Raw genomic sequence first — 21,584 nt, forward strand, 5'->3', positions numbered from 1 at the left:
TAGGTTGATCATATTTAAGATCGAAGCATTAATTAATGGCAGGACTTCTTTGAGCAGTTTTGTAGGAATGGGGTCTAAAAGACACGTTGATGGTTTGGAGGAAGTAATTATTGAAGTTAACTCAGAAAGATCAATTGGAGAAAAAGAGTCTAACTTAACATCAATGGTACTAAAAGTAGCTGTAGATAATATTACATCTGTGGGATGATAATTGGTAATTTTTTCTCTAATGATAAAAATTTTATTTGTGAAGAAGTTCATGAAGTCATTACTAGTTAACGTTAAAGGGATGGTTGGCTCAGTAGAGCTCTGACTGTTTGTCAGCCTGGCTACAGTGCTGAAGAGAAACCTGGGGTTGTTCTTATTTTCTTCAATCAGTGACGAATAGTAAGATGTTCTGGCTTTATGGAGGGCTTTCTTATAAAGCAGCAAACTATTTCTCCAGGCTAAATGATGATCCTCTAAATTTGTGACACGCCATTTCCTCTCCAGCTTACGAGTTATCTGCTTTAGGCTACGTGTTTGAGAATTATACCACGGAGTCAGGTACTTCGGATTTGAGGCCTTAGTTTTCACCGGAGCTACAGTATCCAGAGTCATATGTGGTAAAGAGGCAAAATCAATTCACCTATATATTGTGTATTGTGCCTTAATCAAGTGTTCCCTGGTGTCTCCCAGTTGCAGTGTGTGTTACTGTCAATAGAAAATTGTACTTAGTAGTCAGTATAATCTTTTAATGATATACGTTTGCATATGGTAGAATAGTGCATGTTGACCTTTTGATGACTTAGGCTGTTGGGTGGTGATGATGGGTTTAGATTTTATTATTGTCATTTGTATTAAGAAATATTTAACCATATATGCTTAGAGGTGTATAATCAATTGTGTAGTGATAGGATGTGTGATCTTTAATAGTCTGCAAAGACTTCGTGTGCATTCCAGAGTGTTCTGGCTTTCACACCCACATCCTGGGAGCATGGGAGAGGTCGTACCTTCTCTTATTGTTTTATGATAGGATAAACGTATCTATGTCTGTTTTAGGCTAAGTGCCTTTGGTTTAGATGAACTGTTGGACTTCCAGACCAGCAGGTTTAGGGAAGTCTTTATGGGATCACTCTGACCCCCCCCCCTCCACACACACACACACTGTGTGATCTTTAATAGTCTGTATATAAATAAAGACCAGGGCAGTGGCAGGGTGCGAGTCCCTGAGTCCCAGGTGCTCTGTGGCTGCCCTTGCTGCAAGTGAAACTGTGTGTTTCTCCTCTCTGATTCGAAGCTCAAGAAGTGTCTTAGAATACATCTCTTGACAGTTACTACCAGGAAGTTTGGTAGTTCATGAAATAGAAGAGCTTCTGTTCCTGTAATATTGAATGCTGTTTTAAAAGGTGTCCAAAAACAGAAAATAAAGTATTTCAAAAGACAAGGAGTATATCATAACGAATATATAATTTGAATTTATACAATTTAATTCATTCTGGTGTTAGCAAATAAATGTTATGTATCTAGCATCAAATCACAACGGCAGTCGCCTAAAGACACTTTATGTTGCTGAGTAAAAACACAACAATAATACAAAGAAAACAACAACAATTTAATTACCCAATATAAGCTAACATTTAGTGAGAGTGGGAAGGAAAAACTCCATTTGAAGAGGTAGAAACATCTGGCAGAAACAGGCTCAAGGAGAGACAGCTATCTACTATGACTGGCTGAGGTTGGTGAAAAGGAGACAGGACAACATATACACTGTGCAAGAGATACATACTAACTAATGATTAAATGCAGAGAGGTGTATAAACACAGAATGAGTGAAGAAGGAAAAAATTCATACATCATGGGAAGCCCGCAAGAGCCTAGGCTTATTGCAGCACAAATAAGGGAAGATTCAGGGTCACCTGATCCACTCTAACTGTATTATTTGTCAAAACTGAAGGTTTTAATGCTAATCTCAAAAGCTGGGACGGGTGTTTGTCAACTGAATTAATACTGGGAGCTGCATCCACGGAAGAGAGGCCTGAAGACTCTTATTTCCGTTCAACCTTATAATTCTATAGGAACCACAAGTACACCTGATATTCCAAAATTAAAATCTGGATTTCAAAGCGAGGCAGTGAAGACAAGCAAATATGGCTGAAATATGCTGTCTCTTTATAGTCCCTGTCATGACTCTCTCAGCAGCACTTTTGATCCATCAATATTAAACAATTATTGATGCAGCGGATTGAGATGAAACTTGGCCCAGAGGTACAGTAGGTGTCCCAGAGCAAGTCTCTGTTGAAAGTTGAACATTAACTATTAAGGATGATTTTTTAATGAATTTTTGATTATAATGCAACCAGACTGTCCAATGCAATCGCGCACGTGTACGTGTGCGCAGGTCAATGCCTGCGATCGGTAAGGAAGGAGAAAAGGCGCTGCCGTAAAGGCTGGTGTAGAAGCGCAAGAAAATGTATGTGGTGGATAAGAAGCGGCTGGCTTGACTGCGGCTCACAAATGACGGCTCACTTGACCGCGGTTGAAAAGCCAAAAAAGCTTTGAGCAGCTGGTTACAGAGGGATCTGTCTGAGAGGTAAAGCTGTGTTCACCAGGTCAGAATTGTCCCGTCTTGCCTATGCTGCCCAGTCTTCATATGTTGAGTCATTAATCTGAGGACAGAATGATACTTGACTTCTTATGGAAACAAAACACATGAGCTGCAAAAGCCTGTTGTTTCCTTAGCTTGACTCTCTCTTCTTGGAAGGCTTTCTGACCTTAATATGAGTCAGTGTTTCTGCTGCTGAAAACAGATGTGATGATGGTGTAGATGTTAATAATTAATATTAATAATAATTCAGCGTCCAACCTAACAACCCTCAGCTTAGTGGTTCAGAGTGGGCCCATGTGCATTTCTACTGGCTTTTATTTCTATATTTGAAAGAATAATACAATATCTGATATTATTGTCACGAAAGCCTTGAAATAAATATGGTCTAGTATACCCAACGCCCCCTTTAGACATGGAAACAAAGAAATTGTGTCGAGAATGTTTTAGAGTGATTTGAAGTACTTGATGAATCATTTTTGTATTTAATTCAAGAGAAGCTTCTTCAACATAAATCCCAGCCAAAGATGATGAAGGGCAGAAGAACATGGAGCAGGCGATTGGTGGTCTTCTTCTCTGACATGAGGTGAATGTGCTCTCATCTGTGAAGACGGCGGGATGCCGGTGGCAGACAAGCCAGTTCAGTATTCTTTGGGCAATGTCAGATAATCTGCATGGTTCTGTACTGTGAGAAGAAGTAGTTCCACTAAAGGACTGCCAATGTTTGTTCTGTTCCTACTTGCACAGAGACACTGAGGCCCAGCTGATGCCTTTCTACAGCCCTGTCTTGTCCTACTTTCTTCTGTAACAGCCTATCCCCTGGTATTTCTACCACAGTATTGAAGCTGTGCTTGGAGACACACACTTCTTCCAGCTGCACCTATGGACATGCCATGGACTGTGGGCTGCTTCTGCACTGTTTCACAGTAACCCTAAACTGTACCTAGACTGAAACATTGCTGTCGACATGTGTCCAAATATCTTTAGGTGTCTGCAGGAACAGGGAAACTTCCTATCTTCAGTGTAACTCGGTGGTTTCATTGACAGGTTTTTAAACTTTGAATTCTGTTGGGTTTTATGGCTCATTAAAAGCCGTTTGAACAGAGCACTGTTTCTTTTTCATAACACATTGTTAAAGGTTTTCTGTTGTGGTCTGTTTGTCAACAGAATGAAATTTTGAGGTACAGGAAGTAAGTGTGTCCTGACTGTTTAAGAGTTGTCATTGTCAATCAAATGACTCTGATCAAATTTCTGCACGAGAGCACATGTGGGGTTGATGAAAACTAGGGAAGTGCGTGACTAGTCGAATAATCAAGGTCGCTGTCACTAAGTGGTTTAGAGCACTTCGCTCTCGCACTGCAGGCCTACTTGTTGTTCCTAGAGTATTTAAAAGTAGAATGGGAGGCAGAGCCTTCAGTTTTCAGGCCCCTCTTCTGTGGAACCAGCTTCCAGTTTGGATTCGGGAGACAGACACTATCTCTACTTTTAAGATTAGGCTTAAACTTTCCTTTTTGCTAAAGCATATAGTTAGGGCTGGACCAGGTGACCCTGAATCCTCCCTTAGTTATGCTGCAATGAGGCTGCAATAAAAAAAATCCTGTTTTCCTTCTCTCACCCCAACCAATCACAGCAGATGGCCCCGCCCCTCCCTGAGCCTGGTTCTGCCGGAGGTTTCTTCCTGTCAAAAGGGAGTTTTTCCTTCCCACTGTCACCAAAGTGCTTGCTCATAGGGGGTCATATGATTGTTGGATTTTTCTCTGTATGTATCATTGTAGGGTCTACCTTACAATGTAAAGCGCCTTGAGGCGACTGTTGTTGTGATTTTTAGCTGTATAAATAAAATTGAATTGAATTGGTATAGAATAGAACAGCCTTTATTGTCATTGTACAGGGTACAACGAAATTGGAGTGCAACTCCCTTGGTGCAAAAATACAATAATAACTAGAAAGTGCATTTTCTGAAGAAACTGCAGTGTGAATGCTTGATTCTGAATGTATGCACTGAAATGAATTAATTGCTGAATTTAAGTTAAAAATTTTGAATGAGATGAAAAAAAAACTGAATTTTTAACCTGAAAACAAAAGTGCTGAACTGGGAAAAGCTGACGTTCGCGCAGAAGAAGTTGGGAAATAGCTGAAAATGTTTTAAATGTAAAATAGAAAAACCTACAAAATGAGAAAAGATTATTTAGAGTCAGAAAACATCTGAATGAATATTAAAAGTTCATATTCTTTGAATCACTGAATGACTAAAATGTGATCCCTCCACTTGAATCCACACAGTTTAAAAAGTTTAAATGTCTGAGCTTTGAAAGACACGGTGTTGGAATGAGAAGAACGGTGGTGACATTTTGAGGGTAAAATGATGGCTGTAGAGCAAACACTGTGGACACAGCAGCAGTTGAAAGAGAAGTGTTTAAGATGAATCTTGGCACAGTGAGAGACAGAACTCGTTAGGCAGGCAGGTGTGAGCCTGGTTGCTATAGTGACTGCACCCAGTTGGTCCATACACACGCACACAGACGTGCACCTCACTTTTGCTCCTTAAAATGAACAGAAAAGTCAGTCCGAAACAAATCGTTCCCAAAAGAAAACGATAACTTGTATTGACAAAATTCTTTCACCGTGAGCGTCAGCAATGTCCAGTCTACCAAATTCTCAGTTTTCATGCCTATGAACTTTATTATATGGACGTGGTGACAATGTAAAGACAGCCTGCTCTTCTGATTTTCAAAGGAACTTTCTGAGCCATTTTAACATTGGAGTCTATGGAGGAGTTGGAGGGAGGAGGCTGTGCATTGGTGACATTTATGAAAGAACCATAACACCTAGTACAATAGTAAACACATTGGATGAAAGAGGACAGCGATGGCTACGTTTTGAGGTAAAATAAGACCGGTAGAGCAAACGCCGCGGACACAGCAGCAGTTTTAAAAAGATTTTAAGATTAATTTTTTTGCTCCTCTCACTCTAGCAGTTGAGCTGTCTCACTCTAGCCCCAACATTCCGTCCCATACACACCCATTATAAACTCTGAAACGGCTGAAAAAAACATCATGAAACTTAAACTGGAACTGAAGAAAAGTATAATAGATATTGAAAAGATAAATACAAGTTGAATAGTTGAATGTCTTGTCTTCGTTTTAAAGTTTGAATGGTGGCTCTACGTCAATGTATGTGGAAGTAGATACAGTTTAAAAATGAGTAAGTTGAATGAGGATTTGAAGGGTCTCCCCATTGAAATACATGGGAAATTTTTGTTGAAAAAAGTTGAATAATTTTAAAAATACTAGAAAGTGCATTTTCTGAAGAAACTGCAGTGTGAATGCTTGAATCTGAATGTATGCACTGAAATGAATTAATTGCTGAATTTTAAGTTAAAAATGTTGAATGAGATGAAAAATGCAGAAATCTGCACCTGAAAACAAAAAAGCTGAACTGCTAAAAGCTGACAAGCACAGAGAAGAAGTTGGAAAATAGCTGAAAATGTTTTAAATGTAAATTAGAAAAACCTAAGTAATGAGAAAAGAAAATTTAGAGTCAGAAAACATCTGAATGAATATTAAAAGTTCATATTCTTTGAATCACTGAATGACTCAAATCTGATCCTTCCACTTGGATCCACACAGTTTAAAACCTTTACATCTCTGAGCTTTGAAAGATGCAGTGTTGGAAAGAGAACAACGATGGCGACGTTTTGAGGGTAAAATGATGGCTGTAGAGCAAACACTATGGACACAGCAGTAGTTGAAAGAGAAGTGTTTAAGATGAATCTTGGCACAGTGAGAGACAGAACTCGTTAGGCAGGCAGGTGTGAGCCTGGTTGCTATAGTGACTGCACCCAGTGGCTCCATACACACGCACACAGACATGCACCTCACTTTTGCTGCTTAAAATGAACAGAAAAGTCAGGCCCAAACAAATCCTTCCCAAATGAAAAGTATAGGTCGTATTGACAAAATTCTTTCACCGTGAGCGACAGCAATGTCTAGTCTACTGAATTCTCAGTTTTCATGCTTGTAGAGTTTAATATATGGACGTGGTGACAGTGGAAAGACAGCCTGTACTTCTGATTTTCAAACGAACCTTCTGAGCCATTTTAACATTGGAGTCTATGGAGGAGTTGGAGGGAGGAGGCTGTGCTTTGGTGACATTTATGAAAGAACCATAACACTTAGTACAATAGTAAACACACTGGATGAAAGAGGACAGCGATGGCTACGTTTTGAGGGTAAAATCAGACTAGTGGAGCAAACGCTGCGGACACAGCAGCAGTTTTAAAAAATATTTTAAGATTAATTTTTTTGCTCCTCTCACTCTAGCAGTTGAGCTGTCTCACTCTAGCCCCAACATTCCGTCCCATACACACCCATTATAAACTCTGAAACGGCTGAAAAACATCATGAAACTTAAACTGGAACTGAAGAAAAAGTATAACAGATATTGAAAAGATAAATACAAGTTGAATAGTTGAATGTCTTGTCTTCGTTTTAAAGTTTGAATGGTGGCTCTATGTCAACGTATGTTGAAGTAGATACAGTTTGAAAATGAGTAAGTTGAATGAGGATTTGAAGGGTCTCCCCATTGAAATACATGGGAAATTTTGTTGAAAAAGTTAAATAAAATTAAAAATATACATGTTAAAAATGAGAAAAATAGAAGCAGTCATGTCCTAAAGAAGAGGAATCTAACAGTGTTTGAATGGTTTTTCTAAGTTGAACGGTTTTGAAGGAGTAGGAGTACAAAAAACGTACGGAATCTATAATAATAATAAAATAGAATAAAGATTACAACAACAATACTGTGAATGCTTTTACAAGCATTCACACTAATAAATGTTATAAATGAGAAAAGTAGAAGCAGTCATGTCCAAAAGAAGAGGAATCTAACGGTGTTTGAATGGTTTTTCTAAGTTGAGCGGTTTTGAAGGAGTTAGATGCCAAAAAACGTACGGAATGTTGTTAAGATAATAATAATAAAGATTTGAAGAACAATACTGTGAATGCTTTTACAAGCATTCACACTAAATATAAATGTAAAATATAAAAGGTGCAATAAAACAAACAATAGTAAGTACAATATATACAGGATAGCAGCATTAATATAATGACAGTATGAATAGCAGCATAATACAATGACAGTGACAGTATGGAGTAGCTAAGCAGTTTCAATTGTTTTTGTGCTTATTTACTACGGTGACAGCTCTGGGAAAGAAGCTATCCCTGAATCTGTTTGTCCTGGTTTTATGTGACCTGTACCGTCGGCCTGACGGTAATAGTTCAAACAGTTGATTGCTGGGGTGAGAATGGTCCTTGATGATATTGCCAGCTCTGCTGAGGTACCGAGAGTTTGCAATGACCTCCAGGCTGGGCAGAGAGCAGCCAGTGATCTTCTGGGCTGTGTTGATGACCCTCTGCAGTACTTTCCTGTCTGCAGCTGAGCACCCTGCATACCATGTTGTTATGCCGCACGTTAGGATGCTCTCTATGGTGGCTCTGTAGAATGTCACCAGCAGCCTCTCCTCCAGGTTGTTCCTCCTGAGCACTCTCAGAAAGTGGAGACGCTGCTGGGCCTTTTTACCACCGCAGTGGTATTTGCAGTCCAGGAGAGATCATCAGAGATCTGCGCCCAGAAACCTCATGGAGTGTACCCTCTCCACACAGCTCCCGTGAATGTACAGTGGGGCCGGGTCTGCTCTGCCCTTCCTGAAGTCCAAGATAAGTTCTTTAGTTTTCGTGGTGTTCAGTTGGAGGTTATTAACTGAACACCACTCAGTCAGTCTGTTGACCTCATCTCTGTAGTCCGACTCATCCCCCCTTGAGATGAGTCCAACCACGGTGGTGTCATCCGCAAACTTTATGATGGTGTTTGAGAGATGGGTAGGGGAGCAGTCGGATGTGTAGAGTGTAAACAGGAGGGGACTCAGAACACATCCTTGTGGAGACCCGGTGCTGAGTGTGATGGTGCTGGACAGGTGTGGGCCGAGTCTGACAGACTGTGGTCTATTTGTCAGGAAGTCCTTGATCCAGAGGCAGATGGGGGTGGAGAGTCCCAGGTGAGACAGTTTCTGGACCAGGATCTCTGGGATGATATGATTGAATGCTGAGCTGAAGTCCAGAAAGAGCATTCTCACATAGCTTCCTCGGTGCTCCAGATGACTCAGCGCAGTGTGGAGCGCTATGGTGATAGCGTCCTCGGTGGATCGATTGGTCCTGTAGGCAAATTGGTGGGGGTCCAAAGTGGGAGGCAGACTGGCCCTGATGTGCTGACAGACCAGTCTCTCAAAGCACTTCATCACTACAGGCATAAGTGCAACAGGCCTGTAATCATTTGGGCTGACCACAGCTGTCTTTTTGGCGATGGGGATGATGGTGGAGGTTTTGAGGCAGGGTGGGACGGTGTTTAATGACAAGGAAAGGTTGAAGATTTTAGTGAAGACTCCGGTCAGTTCGTCAGCACATGCTCTGAGAACCTTTCCATGTATTCCATCAGGACCTGCCGCCTTCCTGGGATTCACTGACCTTAGAGCACACCTCACTTGATGCTCCCTAAGTGTTAGTGTGCCGGTGCTGGGGGCGGGTGGAAGTGGTGTGACAGCTGAGGGCCTGGTCGTCTCAAAGCGGGCGAAGAAACGATTTAGATCCTCAGCCAGCGAGGCATCAATCCTAGATGTCGCCTGGTTATTGCTTCTGTAGTTGGTAATGTGATTGATCCCCTGCCACATTTTTCTGGGGTCGTTGTCAGCAAAGTGATCTTCAATCCTCCTCCTATAGGCAGCCTTAGCTTTCCTGATGCCTCTACTCAGGTCTGCCCTGGCCGCCCTGTACGCAGCCCTACAGTATCAGACATACTAGTGGTTTAATCTAATGATTAACATTTTAATTGATGCTCAGTGCTGCATGTTGCATCTCCAAAAGTTGAATCTGTTCATCTGGATGTAGCGTTTGGTGGGAGAAACGTTTCGTCACTCATGCATGTTGCATCCTAAATGTTATGGAGCCATCTGCTGCCAGCTGCCACAGAACTACACCATCGTTGTAGATCAGTGTCCTAATGCTGTTAATCTAAGACCTGATCTTTTTGGTAGGCATGTTATTGGTTTCAAATGCCTTTGTTTAGACACTTTTTGACCCTGTCCATTAAACGGTCCTAAGATGGATTATCTGAGTGCCCCAAATAACTGAACATGCGGGTAAACAGACACATTGCACGCGGACCAATGAATACCTGCGCAGGTGAAATTGCATGTCATTTGCATTTGATGTTTTCAGTTCTTACATAATTATTTAAAACAATAACGTCTGTTATTGTTAAATCCTCACTGCACAGTCTTGCACAAACTGTAAATACCAAAAATGATTCTCTTAATATTTAATACTTTAGTATTTTATTATTTTTTTTATTTTATTATATGTTCTTTCTTAATATACCTGTACACATGTACATGTTCATGTAAAGCTGAGGAACACGAGCATTACAGGTAAATGTTGCTACACTGTTTATCTGTATATGACAATAAAACTATTGTCGACTGGACACTACAGCTTAGCACTGTTAACACGAAAGCCAACTTTTAGCATACTTTCATCGGGCCGGCTTCCCTGCCGCTCAGTCGTAGCCTGTTTTCCATACAAATGGCTTCATGGCAGAGGTGCACTGTGTTGGTGCAGCGGCAGCCACATATCGCCGCAAGTTGTCCAATCAGCAATAGGGTCCACTCGAACGACGAAAAGGAGCGTAGGCGTTCACGGGTGTGCTGCGCGGTCACGTTATTCTGCTGTCACGAGCCTGATCCGAGCCGTACAGTGGAGGCTAAAGAATTGGAGCGGACATCAGTTATACAGGACGTAATATTTTTAACCAAATTTAGTGCGCGAATAGAGAGCTCAAAGAAGTCTTACCGCTGGTTGGTATTTGAGACGCTCTACTGAGTTATTCCGATCAACCGGTGATGTACTCCAGTATTTGAATGATATTGCTAGTCAGCTAGCTAGCTAGCTAGCTGTTAAGCTAGCTTTACGTTGCGTGACTCGAAGTAATTGAAGAATATACTCTCGGACAGCATTCTTACTAACACGTCTGAGTGCATTTATCTTTAAGACATTTATCAGTAGCCGTTTTTATCTTTAGCACATTTTTGTGGTATGAGTTATACGTAATTTCTAATCCAAGGTAGATGAGGATTGAATGAAATAACGTTAGCTTGCCATAGCCAAGGAAACAAGCCAGCTAACAGGGATAACGTTAACTTATCCCGCTGCTTGCTGATAGACTGCCATCCAGCGGATCTAGTAAATGCTACCTGAGTTACCCACCTAAAAGCATCGACCGAACTTGGTAGGCAGCAGTCAGTCACAAAGTTGCAGAGAGGCAAACGGCTACTACCAAACGTCAAGTTTGCCATCGTCGACTCCAGTCCGCTGTGAAACGGTGACCGGCGTCAGTGTTTTTCGGAGAAGGCCAGAGTGAGGACAGAAACCTGCAGACATGCCGGCTGTGTCGAAAGGAGATGGAATGCGCGGATTGGCCGTTTTCATTTCGGACATTAGAAACTGTGAGTTACCTTTCTTTATGCTACTTCATCATATGTGTTATTATTTCATTGTGTCATCAAAGTTGACATGGCTAATCTCATACATCATGCAGTGTTGTCATGTGGTATCCTCGACGCAGAAAGCTCTATCTACTTTTTTAAAAATCAGTTTCGTAACGTTTAGTGGAACAATCAATATGATTTCTCACGTATTGACAGTAATGTGACTGTGGTGAAGTCACCTGCAGGAACAGAATAAAGGATGTTAGGCTTGGAGTAGCAGCTCTGATCAAACGTTTCCTGTTGTATAGTTGTACATGTTGGAAAGCTCGGCGACGAAAGTTCAATTCGCATTTGAAAATTTAGTGTCGTGTCAGGACGCTCCACATGTCTGACAGGCAAGGAAGACTGAAGCTTAAACGAAAACCAGTGGTTGGTATTTAAAACAACAACAGTAGTATCAGTGATTACAAGTATAAATAAATAATAATAAATAATACTATTACGTGTAACAAAATGCTACATATTTCCAGCAATTCACTGCAAAGGTTTGTATAAATGTCTTTTTTTTTTGTCAGTTTCCCAGTAATATTTATTCCAGTGATGACGAGAATGCCAGTTTTCACTGTTACTGAGTAGTAACAAGAATTTAGGAAGTAGTTTCCATCTCCTCTTTCCTTTTTGCCGTGATTACACATTTCAGTGTTTGTCACTGCAAACCTAACAGCTACTCCGGGCTTACATTGACAGGCAGTAATGGCTACTTCATGGTGGAATATTTGATACCTCCAGCTTTCATCAGAATCTGAAGTACACTGTATTTTTCTGCCTTTGGGCACGTTTGAAGAAAAATTCAGCAGAAAATAAAAATGTGTGACCTACAACTAGTGTAAATGTTCAAGGTGACGAATATTGCAAACATTTGCAGTGTCGTCTAGATGACTTGTTTTCAAACGTGCTGTGTCAGTAGGGCACCAAAGGGCAGGCAGACCTCTCCAAACACATGTGATTTGTAGCCTTGGGAAATAGACTTGATTACATGTTATCAAATACTCATTTGAAATAAATAGTAATAACATGACAGGTTGTATTGGAATGTTATTGACAAAAGCTTGTGAGAATGAATTTGAGTCTTGTTATGTCGGCAACAAACTTATGTAAATCAGACAGTGAACTGGTTGATTTGAGTCTTTTTATTTCATTTTAAGCACTTTGAGGTATTGCATGAGGTGTATCTGTGCTAACGGAAGCCTGTTAGAAACAGTTGTCTGCTGCCTGTCCAGTTGGGGAGTGTACCACTTTTTGGACAGATGGTAGTTAGAAAGCTTTAACTCATCAGCCATGCTGGTTGGTAGCTGTCTATCACTGTTTGAGCAGGAAGGCGGGCTGCAGGGTGACAGCCCATGATTAAATCCCATTCATTTATCATGATCATCATTGCTTTTCATGGTAAAAATGTTTTTTAGTGACAAGCTCTTTGCCTTCTGCTGTTCCAGTGTTGCTTATCATTATACCTGTTTAAGCAGAAAGTAGATCTGTCTTTAATTGTAATGTTACTTGTTCAGACTAAACACAAATTAGGTCAATAATTGGCAAATGCAGGCACGTGGTCAGGCAGTGGTTTAGGGAGAGCTTGTTGTGGCAGAACATGCATTTTCAGTATCGTGTGATCATGTTCGATTAATTATGGCCAGCCAAAATCATGATCAAGACCCTATTGTGACTGTTCTGTTTAATGAGGCCTAAGCACTTAAAGTTCAGTTCAATTTTATGAACATGACATCAATTGAAAACAATAGTTGCTTCATATTGTAAAGTAAAGGTGGCATGGAGATTTTGCCATGAAACAGGAAGTTGTGAAATCTGGTAGTGTAATGTCCCGAGATGGGCCATAGCCTGAACCCAGCTGAAGTCAGCTATTTGGCAACATTTTGAGGCTTTGTATTTGAGGAAACTCCTCGTAGGGATCTTACTGAATCAATTCCTTGGTCAGTCTAAAGTGCGATTTTAAAATGGTATATTTTTTTCTGCAGGAACATCCTAAAGCCTTCCAGTTCATTTATTTAAGCTCACAGTAGAGCGGGACTAAATATTGATACATAAATGTGTCATCTTCCTTTTGTGATACTTTATCAACACACCATTGTCAAATATCAGTGGTGACCAAGCCTGAATGTTCATCCAATATGCAGGCTCTCTAATTTACCTCACTCATTCCCAACCTGTTTGACTTCATGGGGACACTCGTCCAAACAGTCGAATGTCAACAAGCGTTCATTCATTTGCTGGGGTGCAGAAAATTGAATAAATGATGGATAGTGAGAGCAAGTCAGAGTATTATTCTGTTGAATCGACACTAACAAACACACTCCAGTATTTATTTCAGTTTTTTAATGTATTTATTTAAAAACATGCTAGCAGGTGCACAGCGGTGCTGTTGGTAGCACTGAGTCCTTGGTTCCAATCCAGTCTGCGCTCTTTCAGGGTGGATACATCCCAAAGCACAACAACAGTCGCCTCGGGGCGCTTAATATTGTAAGGTAGACCCAACAATAATACAACCATGTTGTTGGTGTGTCTGCATGGGTTTGCTGTGTGCAGGCGCAGGGCTTCCTCCCACAGTCCACAAGCATGCATGGAGAGACTGATTGGTCGTTTGTCTCTCTGAGCCTTGGGACAGATTGGCAGCCATGCCCAAGGTATACCCCGCTTCTCACTCCATGACAGCTGGGACAGATTCCTGATGTATACATAGAACAGCAACAATGGGAATAATGACACAGTTAATTTAACAGTGTGTTTCTCTATCATACAGATTGAATGGAGTAAAATAATTTTTGCTTTCCGTCTTCCCCTTCAAATATGTAACATTGATTTTGATGCACTGACTGTCTTGCAGTTAGAGCTGAGCGATAAAATGATAAAAATCTTGCAGAAACATAGTTGCTCCACAGTTTCTCCATAGTGGCTCCACAGTTGTAAAAAACATGGTCATTATAAAGTCGGTAGAGCTCATTCCATCTGTGTTTTGACAGAAAACATGAAAGGCCAATAACAGTTGCACAGGTCGCAGGTCTGATTCATACAGACGGCTAACTGCCAACTCCATTTAGGCAGTACTGCCCGTCGTGGACCCTCTGTTGCCCTTGGAGAATAAGTGGTTGTCAGTTTTACTCTTGTTCTGCTTTGTATACATTGTAAAGTTTCTTGAATTTATGGTGAAGATGTACACAAAGGCTTTCACACTTTCGATTTTTGGGTTTGTTTCCCAACAATTGGAAATTGTTTGTTTTTATACCAAAAAATAGTTTGCGGCGCTCAGCTGTGAAAGGCTGGATATTGTGGACACCCACCTTTGAGGGGACATTTTAGTGTCAAGGTCAGGAGTCAAGTTTTCTTCAAATCTTCTGAGCATAATAAGATGAGAACAGTGTTGCCTAAGAGTTACATCTGCTGGGAGGTGGAGGGCTTTTTTGTTTGTTTTTTCCCCTTCAGGCTGCAGTGGCTTGAACACAGACCACATAGGTTTTGTGGAAGTTGGACAATAGAAAAGTTGGAGCTATCGGACAACCAAACTTTGGTCTTTATAGAGGATTACATTGGTTCCCATGTTGTGGGGATAACCTAGACTTGGTCACAAACATTGACAGAGTCCTTGCAAGGCTTCATAAATCCATGTCCACCCTCACCAGATCACCAAAGCTGTTGCAGTTCACCAAAATCAGATGGACCCTACACTCCCTACACTAATGCATGATGAACCACCTGTTGGAATTCCTTATATGAGGAATTTCTTAAGCAGACCGTGTGTATAGTCCTAGCAGGGGACATGTGGCAGCTGACGGCAGCTACAGAGATACAATCTAAGAAACAGAATTGTTTTCCAGATGCACTCCGTGCTGAGAAGCACACAACTCTCTCCTCCGTCTTACCATTGATGTCAGAAATACAAGTACAAATACAAGTCCTGCACAGATTTAGGGTTCAGTCAAAGAATATGAAACAGGAGTGCAGCTCCTGTGTAACACTGCATATACATAGAGTTGGCAGTTCGTCTTGAAGGTTGCCGGTTCGAGCCCCGGCTTTGACAGTCTTGGTCGTCGTGTCTTTGGGCAAGACACTTCACCCGTTGCCTACCGGTGGTGGTCAGAGGGCCCGGTGGCGCCACTGTCCGGCAGCCTCGCCTCTGTCAGTGCGCCCCAGGGTGGCTGTGGCTACAATGTAGCTTGCCATCACCAGTGTGTGAATGTGTGTGTGAATGGGTGAATGACTGAATGTAGTGTAAATCGCTTTGGGGTCCTTATACAAATGCAGGCCATTTAGATTAAAGGCATAACAAGAGTTTGGTTGCATTGGCTGATGTCCTGGAGTAAGCATGGCATAGTTGACGATGATGATGATGATGGAGGTGTATGACCTGCCAATAGGGACAGATGCTTAAGCCAAGTTAGGCCATCAACAATGTCAAAGACTGATTTGAAGCATAAAGCGTAATGTGACTGCACATTTGTAGAGATGCTAGTTTATCTCTTCCTGGTATTTTTCCCTGGTTTTTTTTTTTTTTTTTTTTTTTTTTTTTTTTTTTTTTTTTTGGTCAGTGAAATGCAATTCATTTTCACAAGGGGCCACATGACACACTGTGAATGTTGTGGGGACTTTGTGGTGTCCACACCTGCCTGCTTGAACATCTACAACAGACTGTAATGCTGGGCCCTAGGAAGCACAGCCTGTGAGGCTGGAGGAGTTATCATCACTGACTGTAATGACATGGTTATCAAGCAGAATGTTGAAAGAGAACTGGGACGTTTATATTGCTGTGGATAAAAATGTAAAGTTTATGTAGTTGAAGCTAACGTGGATCTAAATGAGCTGAGAGAGAATTTTTCATTTTATAGCTAAAGCTGTAAAGAAGCTGGAGTTTGTAGCTGCTGTTGTTCCTCATAAATCTGTGGAGCTCTCTTTTTCTGCTAGTGTGAATAAAATGTAAAAACGGGTGGACTTGTTGGTGAATTCAAGTATGTGGTCACCATCAATTTCACTCAGTCCCTCATTGCTGATGCATGTGCTCATAGATTTGTCATTCTCATCTCTCACTGATTAAAACTGGAACTATATTTCTGAGAAATTACAGGAATTGTACTGTTATCCAAACATTTTGTCAAATAGTTTCAGTCAAAGAAAAATGAAAACGGTCTCACGATTAGCTGCTGTTGGTTTTCTCGATCTTAAAGTTGCCTTCAGTAGCCAGATCTGTCCAAATCTGAATGCTGATGCTATATGAGTGTTTTTGTTTTTTTAACCCTATCAGGTAAGAGCAAGGAGGCTGAGATCAAACGGATTAATAAAGAGCTGGCCAACATCCGCTCCAAGTTCAAAGGGGACAAAGCTTTGGATGGCTACAGCAAGAAGAAGTATGTCTGCAAGCTGCTCTTTATCTTTCTGCTTGGCCATGACATTGACTTTGGACACATGGAGGCTGTCAACCTGCTGAGCTCCAACAAGTACACAGAGAAACAGATTGTAAGTCTTTCACAGCATTGCAGCATTACGTTTTATAGTCTTATTCTTTAAATGCATGTCATTCCAAGTTGACAGTGTGTGAGATGCATGCAAGTGTTGCACTACTAGCATTTGTATGAAGCTGTGTGTGCGTGCGCTATAAAAGCCCTTTGAGTGCTACGTAGCAGTATAAAAGTGCTACATAAACATGGACTGCATTTCCACTTTGCACATGTCCACTAAACACTGTGACCAAGTGTTCACAGCCGGCTTACTTTTGGTTCAGTGTACAGGAGTGATTCCAACACTCGATCCCTGACCTGTTGAGGCACACCAGATATAAGACGTGAGAGTGTTGACAGAGCACCATTTCCCTGTTTTGTTGAATAAAAACTGAATGAGATTATTTTGGGACGTAGCTAACTCCTTTAGTTCACGTTGCTACCGGCTGTGTTTCGTCGTTCCACACTGCCACACGCTTTTCCATATTTATACTTAGGGCTGTTCGATATAACGATATATATCGGATGACGATATAAAAACGTCTATCGTTTCATTTTACGCTATCGTTTGTTTCGTGGTGTCGCAAAATAAACTGTTTACGGCAATATTTTTTCATCGTTTTGATGGTCACTGTAGTGGCTATATTAATTTCCTAAAGTTCTCTCTTTCACTTATATTTTATATAACCAGACTACGGACGGACAAGCGCCTGTTTTTATGCGTTGTGGTTAGCAACAACGATGGTAACAGCATCGCGGGTCCGCTTGTTTATGTTCCACGTAAACCTTTCACAATAAAGCTCAAGATCCTGTTGAGACTTTTCAAAATAAACTGAATCACGTGAAAGAGCAGATTATTTACGGATGAGAAGCAAAAAAGAGCCGCCAGGTGCTAAAAAATAAACCTTAGCCTCAAACGTTAGAACAGGCTTTTCCCCGCAGCACGCCGTGTAATAAATACAAAGAAAACGGCGGCCGTTACAACTTATGTCTAAAAATGTATCGTTTCATGCATTGGTTAAAACACTGGACTCCAGCTACATGACGCGCAGCTGGAAACACTTCACGCAAGACGAGCTGCCTGAGATTCACAGAATTTACAGAAAATGTTACATTTTTGTGATTTATATCGTTATCGGATGATAGATGTCTTAATATCGGGATATGAGATTTTGGTCATATCGCACAGCCCTATTTATACTTACATTTTAGGAAAAAACATGAAGCCCTGTGTGGATTCATGTATTCTTTGAAATGCTATTTGAAAAAACTGAAGTAAATGTTTGCAGAACAAATCCTTCTGCTGCTGAGACCTTTTCATTTCCTGACTGTGGGGTGTGGAGAGTTTCCTCAGGAACAGGAAATGTTTAGTTAGCAGAATAAGGATGAATCAGGATCCATATGGTTTGAGACGTGACGGCTGCTACTGACTCAACATGACCACTAATAAGCTCCAGATCTTCAGTACACCCTGAAAATGGGGGACTATGTTTAAAAATGGTCCTCAGGAGTGAATGCAACATTTGGGTTAAAATTCCTGGATGTTAACAGTGAAAGTCATTTTGCTTTTTTTTTAATGGTAAAATCCACTGTGGAGGTGTGCAGTGGGAAAAGTCTAAAAACGGTCAGTGTTGCTGACTGTGAAGCCCTCCCTTTGAATGTTATCTACTTTGATATTTCTATGGCAGTATTTTGTGTCCGAGCTGGGAACTTTGATTTCTACCAAGTTTACAAGCAAGTCTGTAAACTTGTAGCATTTCCTGTGGTTTGGTTTGTTTCACACAGAGAAAGTCCAGTCTTGTAGCGTACACCTGGGGTTGGTTCACACAATAAACAAACAAACGGCTCTGGGGTTCCTTTGGAACCGTACTGAGACCACCTTCTTCAAAGGGTCTTGGTGCAGTTGTTAAACAGACACTGCAGGTGTGAGAACACACGCAGCACACGTGCAGTGACTGCTGTTGCTGAGTGGGTAGCTTTCCTAATGAATTTTAAGGTGAACCGTTTCTTTACATGGTTTAAAGATTTGATCAATGAAGCCTGAATCCAGATGTTTCTATTAAAAGAGAGACCTCTGTAGACACAATACAGCAGCTACTGAGTGTGTAACAGGTGTCAGCTGGTTAGTTTTGTCACAGCTCGTTAGTTTCACATGACACCTGATACTCTGTTAACCTGTGAGTGTGCTAGCATCATAACACAACGGGGGTGACACAGCAGCTAGTGTAAAGTGCTGACAAATACAGAGCACACCGCTGTGGGACGCTGTGTTTAAATGCCACTCATTGTTACTATCGATGTTTATTTGTCCAGGGCTACCTGTTCATCTCAGTACTGGTGAATAGCAATAGCGAGCTAATCCGTCTGATCAACAATGCCATCAAGAATGACCTGTCCAGCCGCAACCCCACCTTCATGTGCCTGGCGCTTCACTGTATTGCGAACGTGGGAAGCCGTGAGATGGCTGAAGCCTTTGCTAGCGAGATCCCTCGGATACTGGTTGCAGGGTAAGTGTCTTTGATGTTTCACTGTTGCTGGGTTGTTTTTTGTAATCGTTTTAGATGAACTGCTGTTAACTGTGGATACTGTGAATGTGATGCAACGCAGTGATACGATGGACAGTGTGAAACAGTCAGCCGCCCTTTGTCTGCTGCGGCTCTATAAGACTTCTCCTGACTTGGTGCTGATGGGTGAATGGACGTCCCGTGTGGTGCACTTACTCAACGACCAACACATGGTAAGAGCACAACCCCAGATACAAGGAGTATACAGATGTGTGAGAATCTGAACCACTGACCAACCTCATTCAGCAACAGGACCCTTCATGCTGTGGAGGACTTAGCATTTAGCACCCTAGGTTATGTAAATCCTAATCTTACAGCCCAGCTGAGCACCTGTGGACATGTCATTGGTTAGGTTCATTTCACTTTTACATTGTGCTTAATCTCAAAAACAGCACTTTATAACGTGAGTCCCTACAGTAATGTAGAGAAACCCCTCCAACAATCAGACATCCCCCCTATGGGAAAGCACTTGGTGACAGCGGGAAGGAAAAACTCCCTTTGAACAGGAAGAAAGGTCCGGCTTAACCAGGCTCAGGGAGTGACAGCCATCTGCTGTGGTAACATGAGGAGGATAGGACAAAGACACGCTGTGGAAGAGAGCCAGAGATGAATAAGAACTAAAATAAAGCCCAATACAGTCAGAGCATGGGCTGTCTTTGTTTTGGTTCCAGAGCTTAAAGGCTTTAAAACATGTTTAGTGCCATCTTGTGCCAGTACAGAGCGTGACTTCATCAGGTTGGTTGATGCTAATATAGACTTAGATTTGTTTGTTAGCTAACTAGTGACAGAACCATAACTCAGTGGGATATAAGGAGACTAAAACCAAAATCAGTCTAAGCGATCACTTTTATAGTAACCCAAGCACACCCAAACAGTTGGTGTTTTGGGAGGTCTTACTCCATCACCCCATCACACACATAAACCTACTTTCCCTGCAGATGTGCTGATGGCATTCGCTAAGAATCATAGTTGTGTTTGTGATGTGATGTGCTTGGGAAAAGAAAGATTGTTTTGTTGCATAAGATAGAGCTGATCGCAGCAGCCGATTATGCCGCTCCGTACATCTGGCCACACCAGAAAAATCTGTTTCTGACTCCATCCTCTCGGTCCGGTGAAGCACCTGTCACCTGACTCAAACAGGCTCTCCTCCACACTCTTCTCATTCATAAAGAGCTTCACAAAAATGAACATCACAGCTGTTTCAGTGCCACTAGCCAAACAACACAAAAAGGCTCCTTAAGAAACAGAGTGGACGGTACATCCTTGCTAACATAAAACTGATTGTTTCATCCAGGAGCAGCCCAAAAGTGATCCTCTCAGACTGGTTTTTACTTTTAGTCTTCCACTGAGTTATGGTCCTGTCACTAACCCGTATCTGTTAAATGCAGCTTCACAGACAGAGTGACATCTGTGAGAGCAGGGCTCCACTTTAAGTCTTTCCTCTTTGATAAAGCTTATAGTTCCAGCTGGATCCTGAGTCCTCCCTTAGTTATGTTGCAGGAGGCCTGAGGTGATGGGTTGCATGTTTCGAGCATTTCTTCTTCACTCTCTGTCGTTATACACACTCATTGTTAAACTCCCCTGTAGTTTTCCTTCTGGCCAGTTTCTTTCCCCTCACCCCCGACCGTCAGGGTGGATGGCTGTCCCTCACGGAGCCTGGCTCTGTTGGAGGGTTCTGTCTGTTAAAAGGGAGTTTGTCCTTCCCACTCTCGCCAAGTGCTTTTTCACAGGGGGCTGTGTGATTGTTGGCGTTTCCTTCTGATATTGTAGCTTTTTTATCTTCTTATATGAACTTTGTTGAGGCAACTGTTGTTGAAACTTGCCACAATATAAATTGAACTGAATTAGTGATAGGCACCAAAGTAGCGGTGGCATTTGTTTTTACCTGGACGTTTTAACTGTAAAATAATGAGAACAATGTCTAAATTAACCCTGTAACAGTCCTGCACATTGTTTTCACATGATTAAATGTTCTGCCTGCATTTGCCTGTTTTTCAAACGAGCCCCTCAAACATGTTTTGATGTACTATTTGTCTCCGCTGTGATGAATCAGTACGGTTGCTAATTTTCTTGTTGTGGGTGGGGTTAGGGTGTAGTGACAGCAGCCATCTCCCTCATCACCTGCCTGAGCCAGAAGAATCCAGACGAGTTTAAGACGTGCGTTTCCCTCGCCGTCTCCCGCCTCAGCAGGGTGAGTGTCAGAAACAACTGCATGTAAAATGTTCATGTTTGTAACTATCACTGTTGATGCTGCTCATTCGTAGCGTCTCAGTGTTAGCTCAGGATTCCCAGATGTACCGAGTCAGTCACGTGTTGAAGCTGAATAGATCCTGCAGGGTTGGACCCGCTGGCTGGCCATTACATTTAAGCACTGGGGTGTGCCGCTTTTTCTTTCTACTATG

At 41.7% G+C, this 21,584-nt stretch overlaps 1 protein-coding gene across 4 annotated transcripts in view; it reads left to right on the plus strand.

Moving 5' to 3' along the window:
• Positions 1-10,378: 10,378 nt before the first annotated feature.
• Positions 10,379-21,584, plus strand: part of ap2a1 (adaptor related protein complex 2 subunit alpha 1) — a 30,922-nt gene continuing 19,716 nt past the window's right edge. For 2 of the 4 annotated variants that reach the window (XM_039611220.1, XM_039611221.1), the window contains exons 1-5: positions 10,379-11,138; positions 16,426-16,637; positions 18,932-19,125; positions 19,226-19,355; positions 21,272-21,373. In XM_039611220.1, the coding sequence (XP_039467154.1) occupies positions 11,072-11,138; positions 16,426-16,637; positions 18,932-19,125; positions 19,226-19,355; positions 21,272-21,373 (705 nt within the window). In that variant the 5' untranslated portion in view covers positions 10,379-11,071. The remainder of the gene's footprint in view (positions 11,139-16,425; positions 16,638-18,931; positions 19,126-19,225; positions 19,356-21,271; positions 21,374-21,584) is intronic. The other 2 variants (XM_031755790.2, XM_031755791.2) reach the window with 1 other exon arrangement.

The sequence above is a fragment of the Oreochromis aureus genome, linkage group 4, assembly GCF_013358895.1.
Source record: "Oreochromis aureus strain Israel breed Guangdong linkage group 4, ZZ_aureus, whole genome shotgun sequence".
In the NCBI taxonomy this organism is placed as follows: domain Eukaryota; kingdom Metazoa; phylum Chordata; class Actinopteri; order Cichliformes; family Cichlidae; genus Oreochromis; species Oreochromis aureus.